Source organism: Hemitrygon akajei, chromosome 12 (genome assembly GCF_048418815.1).
Source record: "Hemitrygon akajei chromosome 12, sHemAka1.3, whole genome shotgun sequence".
Classification (NCBI taxonomy): Eukaryota; Metazoa; Chordata; class Chondrichthyes; order Myliobatiformes; family Dasyatidae; genus Hemitrygon; species Hemitrygon akajei.
In genome coordinates this window covers 56,249,577-56,262,742 of record NC_133135.1, presented here as the reverse complement: position 1 = coordinate 56,262,742, position 13,166 = coordinate 56,249,577, and the positions used below count along the sequence as shown (strand labels likewise).

Sequence of the window (13,166 nt, the reverse complement as noted above, 5' to 3'; positions counted from 1 at the left end):
CTTGGCTTTGATGAGCTCATTTGAGTCTTGTTTTTAAATATTCTTGCAATTCTGTGGCCCACCTATCCACCAGCAACCTAATAGGACTCCTCCATCTCTCCCACTGCAATGGGCAGTATTAAGACCTTTTCTGTCAGTTCCATACTAAGTTGATGATGTGCCTCTTGCAATTTCCTTGCTATTGATACACCCAGATTTGTGCATCAATGTGATCCTTGCACGAAAGGGTAAACTGTCATTTGGACACTTTACTGGGCAAGACATGCCAGTGACACACCTGCCATCAGTGCCTATCTGGGCTTACTCGGGATGAATGAATCAACAGATGAAAACACAACTAACTTTGTAAGTGGATTGTCCCAAACCCGTGTTTGCACTGAGGTTTGGTTCTACGTCATGCGATAGTGTACTGTAGTGGAGTGATTTGCTTTGACCCAAGGCCATCTTCCAATAGGTTCCATGAAAGTGCCTTGAGGAGTTCAATAAATGCAAGAGGACACTTACGAGAGAAGTCAGGAGGGATTAAACAGGATACGAGGTTGCTCTGGCAGACAAGGTGAAAAGAGAATCCCAAGGGCTTCTATAGCTATAATAAGAGCAAAAGGATAGCAAGGGACAAAATCAGTCCTTTTGAAAATCACTATGAATGGAGCTGAAAGAGATAGGGGAGATCTTACATGTTTTTTTAATGCCTGTATTTACTTTTGAGACAGACATGGTCTTTAGACCTGAGGCAAAAAAAGGGAAGAGACCATGGAGCATATCCAGATTATGGAAGGGGAGGTGCTTTCCGTCTTGATGTCTTGTGGAAAAGTAAGGTAGATAAATCCCTGAGCATGATGAAATGTCCCCTTGGACCTCATGGGAGGCTAGCGCAAAAATTGGTTTTTAAAACTGGTGCGTAAGTCCACTAGGACCAGTCTCCAATTCACTCTGTGATTTCCTGGTATGGAGGGTTATGTAGGAGGGAAGGAATCTTGCAGCAAGGGTGGCACAGCGTCATGGGCAAAAGGGCCTGTACTGTGCTGTATTGTTTTATGTTCAAGCAAACCAAGAGATACGAGGTTAGTGCTGGAAGGTGCTGTCACAATAAATATTTAACTGTGAATTTGATGAATGGCAGAGCTATGTACAAGAGGGCAAATGGCCTCCTGATGCGCTTTTTCCTTTTGTTTGTTGCACTGCAGTGATGTGCCAAGGCTAAGATAACAGCACCTTCCGAGGTTCAAAACTGCGACCAAGGACGTGGGTAGCAGACATGAATACAGCCAATTCAGAATCACCATCTTCATATTGACTTTGAAAAATTGTTACTCCTTCACTAGCTTAAATTCTCACACTCCATACAAACAGTGTGGAAATATATTCACCAGGTATTTTCCAAATCCTTGCTCATCGTCATCTTCTCATGGGTTCAGAGGACTGGGGAATAAATGTTAGGTTTGCCACTTATCAATAAATGTATGCAAAAAAGACATTACTTGGAGATTTAATCTTCTCAGCCTTTTCTCCTTGGAGCGACAGAGGATGAGAGGTGACCTGATAGAGGTGTACAAGAGGCATTGATCGTGTGGATAGTCAGAGGCCTTCTCCCAGGACTGAAATGGCTAGCATGAGAGGGCATAGTTTTAAGGCGCTTGGAAGTGGGTACATTAGAGAGGTCGGGGCAAGTTTTTTTTTAAAGTAGGGCCTGTATTGTGCTGTAGGTTTTCTATGTTTCTAAATTCAGTTCCCTGCCTTGAGGTATACACATTCATTTTATACCTTGCCAGTTTTCCATTGTTTTAATTTTAAAACTGTATTTCATAAAGAAAGGAACTGCTCAGAGCTTTTTGTACCTTTCCCCAGAAACTGTTTTTACTGTTCGTGAAATGATAAACGTACAGCACAGAAAGTAATTATTCAAATATGAACTTGTTCTTTCAATGAGTCATCTGCTGAGAGCAACTTCTAGACATTTTCTCATGCCCTTGCAATTTTCACCTTTGAAGTGTTCTCCAACTTCCCTTTTGAATTCTGTATTTATCAACATTTTTTGTTGTTGTCATATGAAATGTATGCCATCTGGTTATAGACCTTTTCACCTCTTGAAATATCTTCTCTATGCAGTCTACCTAAATGGATGAGAAATTTCTCAAATTCTCCAATTCATTCATATAACTACAATCCTGCTCATCTTGAAACATTCTTGTACCTGACTATATCCAATATAAATAATGCATGTTATTCCTGATTTGTAATGTATAGAATAGGAAAAATCAGTTAAGCTGAGATCAAAATAATATTGGGCTACTGTAATCTTTTATCTATCACATCTAAGCTGCTTCTTCTACAAAGTAGCAATCCATGTGCTTTATTAATTGCCATCATTATCCATCTTGTCACCTTCGAAAATTTGTGAACAAGTACCCCAAGGCTCTCTTCACTTTAAGATGGCTTAATTTAAATCTAGTACTTCCCCAAACTTCATTTGTGTCACTGGGACAATTATGATCTCCACCTGACAGATTACTTTAGTTATTCTCACCATCTACCCTCTTAACTTAAAATTCATTAGTTTTCTCACTTTTTCCAGTTGTGATAAAAGGTCATTAGCCCAAAACATTAACTCCTTGCACAGATGCTTTCTGATCAATTGAAGATTGGCAGCAGTTTCTGGTTTTATTATAATAGTGCATCTCTTGAAGATCCATCTATAGGTTTTTACAGAAGGATCATCATGAAAAGCCTACAACTTTAATTTTCCACTTTAAGCAATCAAGTAGGACACATAGATACTCAAGTACTCTTAATAGTGCTTAATAAAAATAGAAGTTATAAAATGCAATGAGTTTATTAATAAATGGAGTAATTGCATCCACGATACTGAACACATTCACATCACAAGAGTATAATGCATTACCTTTCTCACAATTATATTTGAACAGGGGAAATAAAAGGCAATACTTCTACAATTATTTGTAAGTCATCTGTAGTGTTGGAAAATAGCATTAATAGAAAAATTAAAAATTGTATTGACATTTTTCCCTTCAAAATGAGTATGCTTAAAGAGGAAGTCAATTTCAAAACAAAGATTAAACCAAGCAAACAGAAACTAGGTTTAATGCAGAATGACAACTACAAAACAAATGAAAATACCACATAATTTGGGCTTCCTAGTTCACATCATACCAAATTAAGAGTTTAGAAAACACAGTACGCCTTGTTTTACTGTATTGAGTTTTGATCAAAGATGGAAATGGATAGTAATTCGGAGGCATAAAATAAACAGAAACATGCAGCATTGGGTGTTATGGCAAGAGACTCAAAGTGACAAGCAGCCCTCATGCATGACTTCAATTAGACCCAAATAATAGATTAATGCATTCTATTGAGTTCTCTGAAATACTGTGGGCCAGCAAGAGAGGGGCTGGGGAAATGGTGTATTCAATTGTACTGGAATCCAGGATTCAAATTAAACATTCTCAATTTTAAAATGACTTTGCTAGTGCTGACTGAACTAGACTGCAATCACTCCAAAACAAACAATTAGCCTGAGCTGGATTCACACTCTGATTTCAGTGGATAAACTCAACTTACTGCATCCCCAAGTTTTCTTCCCCTTATTTTTCATTTTCTTGCAATTTCTTTTAAAAACATAAAGCATCTAATATAAAATCAAATCAATGTAAATTTGACAATAAGGGCAAAAGTGCTATTCTGGCCATTAAGCTTTTCATTCAACATGAACACAAATGAGGCTTTGAAATGGTTAAAATAGTCTTGCATACAATCCTTAATTTATGTGTCTTTTCTTGCACACAAAGACATATAAAGTTCAATATATCATTGCTGTGCAATTTTCCCCCTTAATATCTTTTCACTCAATGCAAAAGGTTAATAATCTATTCAACAGAAGACCCAGAGATATATGCTGCACACCTGATCCTCTTATTCACTTTTATCAATGCGAAAATCATTAGATAGCAGTATCTATGCAAAAGCAACGTTAGTGGAAAAAGTAACAGACTTTGAAATTACTAATACTCTGCATTATGGACAATGAATCACAAATAAGTCTATTCCACTTATACTCAATGTGAAGATGGCAGATTTGAAGGCAAACAAAAATAAGTGCAGATAGGAAGTCTCCCAGGAAACATTTGCCAATGCAATGAATAATTACTTCCTAATCCAAATGCAAGACAAACACTAAAGAAAAACAGTTGAAGAGCATCTAAGTGATTTGAACCACTTCATACAATGCAAAGGATTAGGAAAGGTTTTGGTAACAGTGTACTGATGCCACATGTTTTGGAGTTTATGGGAGATGGAAAAAGACTACCAGCAAGTCTCCGACAACGCTTGTTTAAATACCTGATAGTTCAGCATCTCTCACCTGGTTCTGTCACCCATACTTCTATTAAACCCACCAGGTCCCCATTTCCATGCTCCTTTTAAATTCACATGGTTCACTGGAAAAATTATTATACTACTGTGTGATATTTAAAACTTCATTGAAATATCCATTAGTGTGTAAAGTCTAGTGCAGCAATGAAATCCTGGAGAGTGCCAGATTACTGGGGTTTAACATGCAAAATAATGGGACTCTTCCTGAAAGTCATAAAGGATGAGAGCTTTGATTATTCTATGTGTAGATAGAGTCGTAATGAAAAGTTACAATGACTTCAAAAGGAAATGGATAACTTGTAGGTAAGGTATTTGAAGTGAAAGACCCTCCAACGAGAAAAGTTACAATCTAAAATAAATTTAAATTAATTGCTGAATGGAGTCAAAGAAAGCACTTTGTGGTTTTAGTTAGCCAATGGAGGACAACGTGCACAAAATTCTACAGATTCATTTGATCCGTTTTTCATTGTAGGAGCTGGAAGTCTATGGAAATTATAATTAAAATTGAATGTTGTTGTTTAAGTTTAAAAATAGTGCAGGCTGTATAAAGGCGCTTAAGGAAATAGCAAAAATTATTGGTATTGTCATAATAAATACTTGACATTTTGCTATGCTTGGCTTCCAGTTCAGAGCACCATTAGTGTTTCAGGTTGTCTCCTGAGAGTCAGATTTGGAATGAAAGTAAAACTGACATATCATGGCAACAGAGTGCTAAAGAACAATCACCAAAGATTCCCATGGGAAAGTTCCAACTGGAAAATTTGGTAATTCAGGTAGAAAATACTTGATTATTGGGAGCTATATCATGTCCCAAGCTAAATATAGGCACTCAACAGAAATTATTTAGAGACCCAAGTCTTAAATACCATAATAAACTGCAATCAGTAGAGGAAAAAATATATCCAAAGCTGATGCTTATGATTATATGTCCTCCCTGATTTATGAATGCCCGATTTATGCACAATGGACTTGATGAACAATTCTCAGATTATGTAGCTTGTTATAATCTGGAGTGGACTTGCATACAAAAAAGACCATTTACGTTTCACATGCAAGTGAAAATGATTTTAATAAATATATGTAAGCTTGCATCTGAATCATAGAAAACAAATCCCTAAAGCAATGCCATGATTAGTAGATCTGCAAATATGCTTGTGATATTCTAATTAGGCAGTTTGGTTAGTTTCGAACGTGCATAAATGAATTGAAATCTTGGCCATTCCTTTGTAGGAGTTAAAAATTCAAATAGTTACATTAAAATTTGATTTCAGTTGTAATTACTGTAGGTCATAGATGGCATGTTTAATGAGGCTTATTTGGTAATGTTGTTAGAATTTACTGCCCTAAAAGATGGTGGCTATCTTATAAAACCAAGTTAAAATAATACAGAAATTTCTGCAGAGTTACTGCAAATTGAATTTAAATATTGGGGGATTAGCTGCTGAAATGTAAAACAATTAAAGCCCAGGAACACGTATGTTATAACAACCACATTTTACATTAGCACAAGTACTGTATGTTAACAACTTGTATGGAATGGATAGGACAGTTGCCCCAGAAGATTAATTTACTTCACACCAACCAATCATATTGATATAATATCACACATTAATACAATAACTGTCAAATAGTAAAGATGGCCTTTGAGCTTTGTATTACAATATTCATTTTGGCAAATTATTTTAAGTGGCATTTTGCTTTGATGTTGAATTAGAGCAATGTAGTTAATACTGCATATTCAGAATTCTGTGAATATCAGAAATTAAAGTCATGCTGCCAAATTTCCAAATTCAGATACAAAAGGTACAAAATGAGCACAAAAGTGAATGCAGCTAATGAGGAACAAATATCCTAGTTTGTCAAATATAGGTGTAAAAGTAAGGTTTGTGAATATTTCCCCTTCATAAATTAGTCCAGTTTTCTTAAAAGCTTAGTCTTATCCATGCTAAACTGGACATTTTTGAGCAACACATTATTGAACATTTTTGCAATGTTCAATTACTAAATTATTTATTTTTGTTCTTGCCTTTAACAAAAAGTTCCCAACATTATACACCTACATTTGAGTCATTGAACACTGAGATGATCAACATTGATCTGGTATACACTGTGCTTGGAATGGACCAATCCACACTTCAGTTATTATGATTAAAATGACATTTAAATTGTAGAACTCTTAATAAGAGGTTGTGCTTATGGATCTCAACAATTTCTCAATGAAAAATATGGTGATACTAAACTGATGGGAAAGATCGAGAAATTGTAAAAGCATGGGCTTTAAGACAGCTTTGATGGTAGAAGTAAGGAGTTTGAACAAGTCAAGCTGAGCCAAGTGAAGGTTCTGCCACCTATGGCAAGGTGAAAGGAAAGACAGGCAGAGGCATGCAAATTAATAGTGATGGCATGATATGGCACTTTAGACAGAAATCAGGATAGTAATGAATTGGAAAGATCCACTTTAAAATTAATTACAATGTCGGTCTTAATTAAGTATACTCAAATACATCTACAAGTTTAAAAACTGCATACATTTACATTAATGTCAGAAAAAGTAAATATAAAGGCATGTTATTTGTTACATTCAATCTTCATTACTCTTTTGTGGCACAAATGCTTATTATTTTTTAACATGTCCTTTTGGTTTAAATGCACAATATGTACCCTAATCTATTTTCTGGAATGGACAAGGGAAAGAGTGAAAATTTAATGTGGAAAATATTTTTGTGTGGAAACTAGAGGGCATTAAGATAGTATCATCAATATCTGTTCTATTATTGGTCAGTTTTTTTTAAAAAAAGGTAGAAAGCACAAATCACAACTACAATATAATACAAGGCTTCTTGTCTTTGAAGGGATTTTCTGAAGTTGGGATGCCCATAAGCAGAGGGTCATTCTTGGCATGTTCTTCACAGTAGCGCACAAGATCTGCTGAAGCCTTTGATACCTGTAACAAAGAAAAGCTGAGAAGTAAGTACACGCGAGGACTTTCACAAATCTGTCCGATACAATTTTTGCTGGTTGGCTCAAAATACTTTTCATTCAAAAATAATATTTTAAGTTCATTGTGAACAGTTAATGCTTTATGAACAAGTGATGCTGGAAATGAAAAACAAGTTAGTCTCCATTTGAAATTTATTTGGGTGAAATGCTTAGTCCTTAGATGTTCACATGCAAAATGTTTCTTTAAATTTGATCCTTTGGTAACTTATTCCACGCCAGTTGCAATATGTACTATTGTGACCAAGAAAATGGTATATGAACTACATGGCATCAACTTTCAATTCACAATATTTTCATTAAAAATGAATAATTTCAAAAGAGTAAAAATGTTAATGTAGTATGCATCCGTCATTTTAACTTGATAAATAGAAATTTAATTAAAAATATAAAGACAATAAAAATAACATGGCTCTGAAAACAACTTTTCAATTTCCAATAGAGTCCGCAATAAAGGAACTTCCCAAAAATGGAGATTTCTGAAATGGAAGGACCTGTAAATTTCTACATTCTATTTGGTTGACAGGAAAGCTGATGAGAAATTAAAAGAAAACTTTTGTTCAAAATTATTAGTTCATTAAACTTTGTTTTAATCTTAATGTAGAAACATATTCGAAACAGAAGGGGGATCAATATCCTAGTGGGGAAATTTGCTTTTGCCACCTGGGAGGATGCAAATTAGATCAGCAGAGGTGGTGCAACTCAAGGGAGTGAATTCAGTGAAATACATTTTGCAACCAATGAATGCAAGTCAAACAATTAGGATAGCCATACTTACAGGAGGAGGATAGATAGGACCTCTGCATAACTAGCATCTATTTCAATGCACATACTCAAACAGTAGAATGCTCCTCTTGGGAGATTTGTAATTTCAGGGTGTTTAATGGTCCCCCTGATGACAACATCTGCAGGAAGTGCATGCAACTTCTGTTCTTGACTAACAAGGGCAAGGAGCTATAGTTGGAGCTGCATGTACTCAAGACCATCTGTGGCTGAAAACCTCATAGAAAAGACTTCTACTGAGGTGGTCACACCCAGAGTGCAGGCTTCAGATAACAGATGGGTGGCTACCAGAAGTAAGGGGAATAAGCATTCAGTGCAATTCCCCTCTTCACCAGGTGTACCCCCCTTTGGATACTGCTGAGGGGCAGAATAACCTACTAGGGCACAGCAGCTGCAGCCAGGCCAGTGGCACTGTAGCCAGTTTGGAGGTTCAGAGCGATAGTGATAGGAGACTCTATAGTTAAGGGGACGGAAAGGAGATTCTGTGGTGCATTGCTTTCCAGGTACAAACGTCCAGGATGTCTCAGAGCAGCTGTTGAATATTCTTAAGGGGGAGGGTCATGGTGCACATAGGCACCAATGACATACCTAGGTAGAACAGGGGAAAGGGGTCCTACACAGTGAGTATATGAGTTAGGGAAGAGGCTAAAGAGCAGGACCTTCAAGGTAGTAGTCTCTGGATTACTACCAGTACTACATGCTAGTCAGGGCAGGAATAGTATGATAGTTCAAATGAGTGGCTGAGAAAGTGGTGCAGGGTTTCAGATTTCTGGATCATTGGGATCTCTTCTGGAGAAGGTGCAGACAGGATGGGTTATACCTGAACCTGAAGGGGTACTTATATCCTTGAGGCAGGTTTGCTAGTGCTGTTGGGGAGGGTTTGAACTGATTTCACAGGGGGATGGGAACCAGAGTGATAGAGTGTGGATGAGGCAGTTGGTAAACAAGTTCAATGAAACTTGAGAGGAAAGATAGACAAATGATAGGGCAAAATTGCAGTCAAAAAGGGTAATAAATATGGGACTGAAGGCACTATATTTGAATACAGACAGTATATGGTTTAAGGTAGATGAGCTTGTGGCGCAGTTAAAGTTGGGCAGGAATGACATTGTGGGCATCACTGTGTCGTGGCTGAAAAAAGATCATAGTTGGGAGCTTAACATCCAAGGATACACATTGTATCAAAAGGACAGGAAGGTAGGCAGAAAAGGTGGGTGGCTCTGTTTGTTAAAAAAAAATCAATTCCTTAGAAAGAGGTGACACAGGATTGGAAGATATAGAATCCTTATGGGTAGAGTTAAGAAATTGCAAGGGTAAAAAGATCCTGATGACAATTATACACAGGCCCCGAAACAGGAGACAGGATGTGGGATTTTAATATGCAGGTAGATTGGGAAAATCAGGATGATGCTGGATCCCAAGGGACAGAATTTGCAGAATGCCTCTAAGATGGCTTTTTGGAGCAGCTTGTGGTTGAGCCCACTATTCAGGATTGGCTATTATGTAATGAACTAGATTTAAATAGGCAGATTAGGTAAAAGAACCCTTAAGGTGCAGTGATAATAGAATTCACCCTGCAGCCTGAGAGGAGAAGCTAAAATCAGATGTATCAGTATTACAGTGGAGTAAAGGGAATTACAGAGACATGAGAAAGGAGCTGGCCAAAGTTGAACGGAAGGGGACTCTAGCAGGGATGACAGTGAACAGTAATGGCTGGTATTTCTAGGGGCAATTCGGAAAGTGCAGAATAGAAACATCCCCAAAATGAAGTAGTATTCTAAAGGAAGGATGAGGCAACTGTGGCTGACCAAGTTAGTCAAAGACAGCATAAAAGCAAAAGAGGGGGCATATAATATACAAAACCCATTTCCAGAAAAGTTGGGATATTTTCCAAAATGCAATAAAAACAAAAATCTGTGATATGTTAATTCACATGAACCTTTATTTAACTGACAAAAGTACAAAGAAAAGATTTTCAATAGTTTTACTGACCAACTTAATTGTATTTTGTAAATATACACAAATTTAGAATTTCATGGCTGCAACACACTCAACAAAAGTTGGGACAGAGTTAAAATAAGATTGAAAAGTGCACAGAATATTCAAGTAACACCGGTTTGGAAGACTCCACATTAAGCAGGCTAATTGGTAGCAGGTGAGGTATCATGACTAGGTATAAAAGTAGCGTCCATCAAAGGCTCAGTCTTTGCAAGCAAGGATGGGTTGTGGCTCACTCCTTTGTGCCAAAATTCGTGAGAGAATTGTTAGTCAGTTCAAAAGGAACATTTCCCAACGCAAGATTGCAGAGAATTTAGGTCTTTCAACATCTACAGTACATAATATTGTGATAAGATTCAGAGAATTCAGAGACATCTCAGTGCGTAAAGGGCAAGGTCGGAAACCACTGTTGAATGTGTGTGATCTTCGAGCCCTCAGGCAGCACTGCCTAAGAAACCGTCATGCTACTGTGACAACTATAGCCACCTGGGCTCGAGAGTACTTCGGCAAACCATTGTCACTTAACAGTCCGTCGCTGCATCCAGAAATGCAACTTGAAACTGTATTACGCAAGGAGGAAGCCATACATCAACTCTATGCAGAAACACCGGTGAGTTCTCTGGGCCCAAACTCATCTCAGATGGACCGAAAGACTGTGGAACCGTGTGCTGTAGTCAGATGAGTCCACATTTCAGCTAGTTTTCGGAAAAAATGGGCGTTGAGTTCTCCGTGCCAAAGGTGAAAACGACCATCCTGATTGTTATCAGCGAAAGGTGCAAATGCCAGCATCTGTGATGGTATGGGAGTGCATCAGTGCCCACGGCATGGGTGAGTTGCATGTATGTAAAGGTACCATTGACTCTGAGGCGTATATTAGGATTTTAGAGAGACATATGTTGCCATCAAGGTGACGTCTCTTCCCGGGATGTCCATGCTTATTTCAGCAGGACAATGCCAGACCACATTCTGCACGGGCTACAACAGCATGGCTTTGTAGACACAGAGTGCGTGTGTTTGACTGGCCTGCTGCCAGTCCAGATCTATCTCCTATTGAAAATGTATGGCGCATCATGAAGAGGAGAATCAGACAACGGAGACCACGGACTGCTGAGCAGCTGAAGTCTTATATCAAGCAAGAATGGACAAAATTTCCAATTGCAAATCTACTACAATTAGTATCCTCAGTTCCAAAACGATTAAAAAGTGTAATTAAAAGGAAAGATGATGTAACACAATGGTAAACATGCCTCTGTCCCAACTTTTGTTGAATGCGGTGCAGCCATCAAATCTAAATTTGTGTATATTTACAAAATACAATTAAGTTGGTCAGTAAAACTATTGAAAATCTTTTCTTTATACTTTTGTCAGTTAAATAAAGTTTCACGTGAATTAACATATCACAGATTTTTGTTTTTATTGCATTTTGGAAAATATCCCAACTTTCCTGGAAATGGGGTTTGTAGGAAAAAAAAAAGGGAAATTAAGAGAATTGGCAAGTTTTAAAACCCAACAGAAGCAATTGAAAAAAAAGCCGTAAGGAGAAAAATGAAATAAGAAGATAAGCTAGCCAATAATATAAAAGAGGATACCAAAGCATTTTCAGATATATCAAGAGTAAAAGAGGTGAGAGTGGATATTGGACCACTGAAAAATGACACTGGAGAGGTAGTAATGGGGGACAAAGAAATGGTGAATGAAATGGCTTACTTGGTCTCAGTCTTCACCGTGAAAGACACTAGCACTATGCCAAAAATTTAGAGTGCCAAGGGGCAGAAGTGAATATCATTGCTATTACTGAGAAGGTTCTAGTGTAGCTAAAAGGTTTGAAGGTAGATAATTCAACTGGACCAGATAGATTACACCTAAGGGTTCTGAAAGAGGCAGCAGTATAGATTATGCAGGCATTAGTAATGATCCTTCAAGAATCACTAGATTCTGGAATGGTTCTGGAGGACTGCAAAATCGCAAATGTCATTCCACTCTTCAAGAAGGAAGGGAGGTAGAAGAAAAGAAATTATAGCCCAGTTAGCCTTACTTCAGTGCTTAGAAAGACCACTGGATTCCATCATGAGGCTTCAGGGTACTTGGAGGCACATGTTAAAGTAGACCAGAGTCATTATGACCTTCTTAAGAGGAAATCCTGCTTGACAAGTCTGTTAGAATTCTTTGAGGGAATAACTGGCAGAATAGACAAAGGAGAGTCAGTGGATGTTGCTTACTTGCATTTTCAGAAAGCCTTTGACAATTTGCCACGCACCAGGCTGCTTAACAAGATAATAGCCCATGGTATTATGGAAAGACTAGCATGGATAGAAGACTGGCTGCCAGTGACTATTGGTGTTCCACAGGAGTTGATGCTGGTACTGCTTCTTTTCATTTTATATGTCAGTGATGTGGATGATGTAATTTATGGCTATGTGGTATAGTTTGTGGATGATACGAAGACAGCTGTAGGGGGCAGTTAATGTTGTGGAAAGCAGTGAGTCAGTAGAAGGACTTGGCCAGATTAGGAGAAAGGGTTAAAAAAAAAAAAAAATGACAGATGGAATATAGTGTAGGGAAATGAATGGTCATGCACTTTGTAGGAGGAATAAAGATGTGGACTATTTTCGAAACAGGGAGAAAATTCAGAAATCAGATGTACACAGTGACTTGAGAATCCTTGTGCAGGATTCTATAAAGATTAAGTTGCAGGTTTGGTTGGTGGTATGGAAGGCATATGCAGTGTTAGCATTCATTTCAAGAGGACTAGAATACAAGAGCAAGGATACTGAAGCTTTTAAGACACTACAAGACATTAGTCAGACCGCATTTGGAGTACTGTGAGCAGTTTTGGCCCCTATCAAAGAAAAAATGTGCTAGCATTGGAGAGGGTCCAGAGGAGGTTCACGAGGATGATTCTGGGAATGAAAGGGTCAATGTACAAGGTGAGTTTGATGGCTCTGGGCTTGTACTCATTGATGTTTAGAAGGCCTAATCAGGAATAGTCAGCATGGTTT

General features: G+C 37.7%; 1 protein-coding gene across 1 annotated transcript in view; it reads right to left on the bottom strand.

Moving 5' to 3' along the window:
- Window positions 1-2,814: 2,814 nt before the first annotated feature.
- LOC140737038 (guanine nucleotide-binding protein G(I)/G(S)/G(O) subunit gamma-12-like) overlaps window positions 2,815-13,166 on the bottom strand; it is a 67,627-nt gene continuing 57,275 nt past the window's right edge. Inside the window, exon 4 of the mRNA XM_073063145.1 lies at window positions 2,815-7,333. Coding sequence (XP_072919246.1) covers window positions 7,208-7,333 — 126 coding nt within the window. The 3' untranslated portion in view covers window positions 2,815-7,207. The remainder of the gene's footprint in view (window positions 7,334-13,166) is intronic.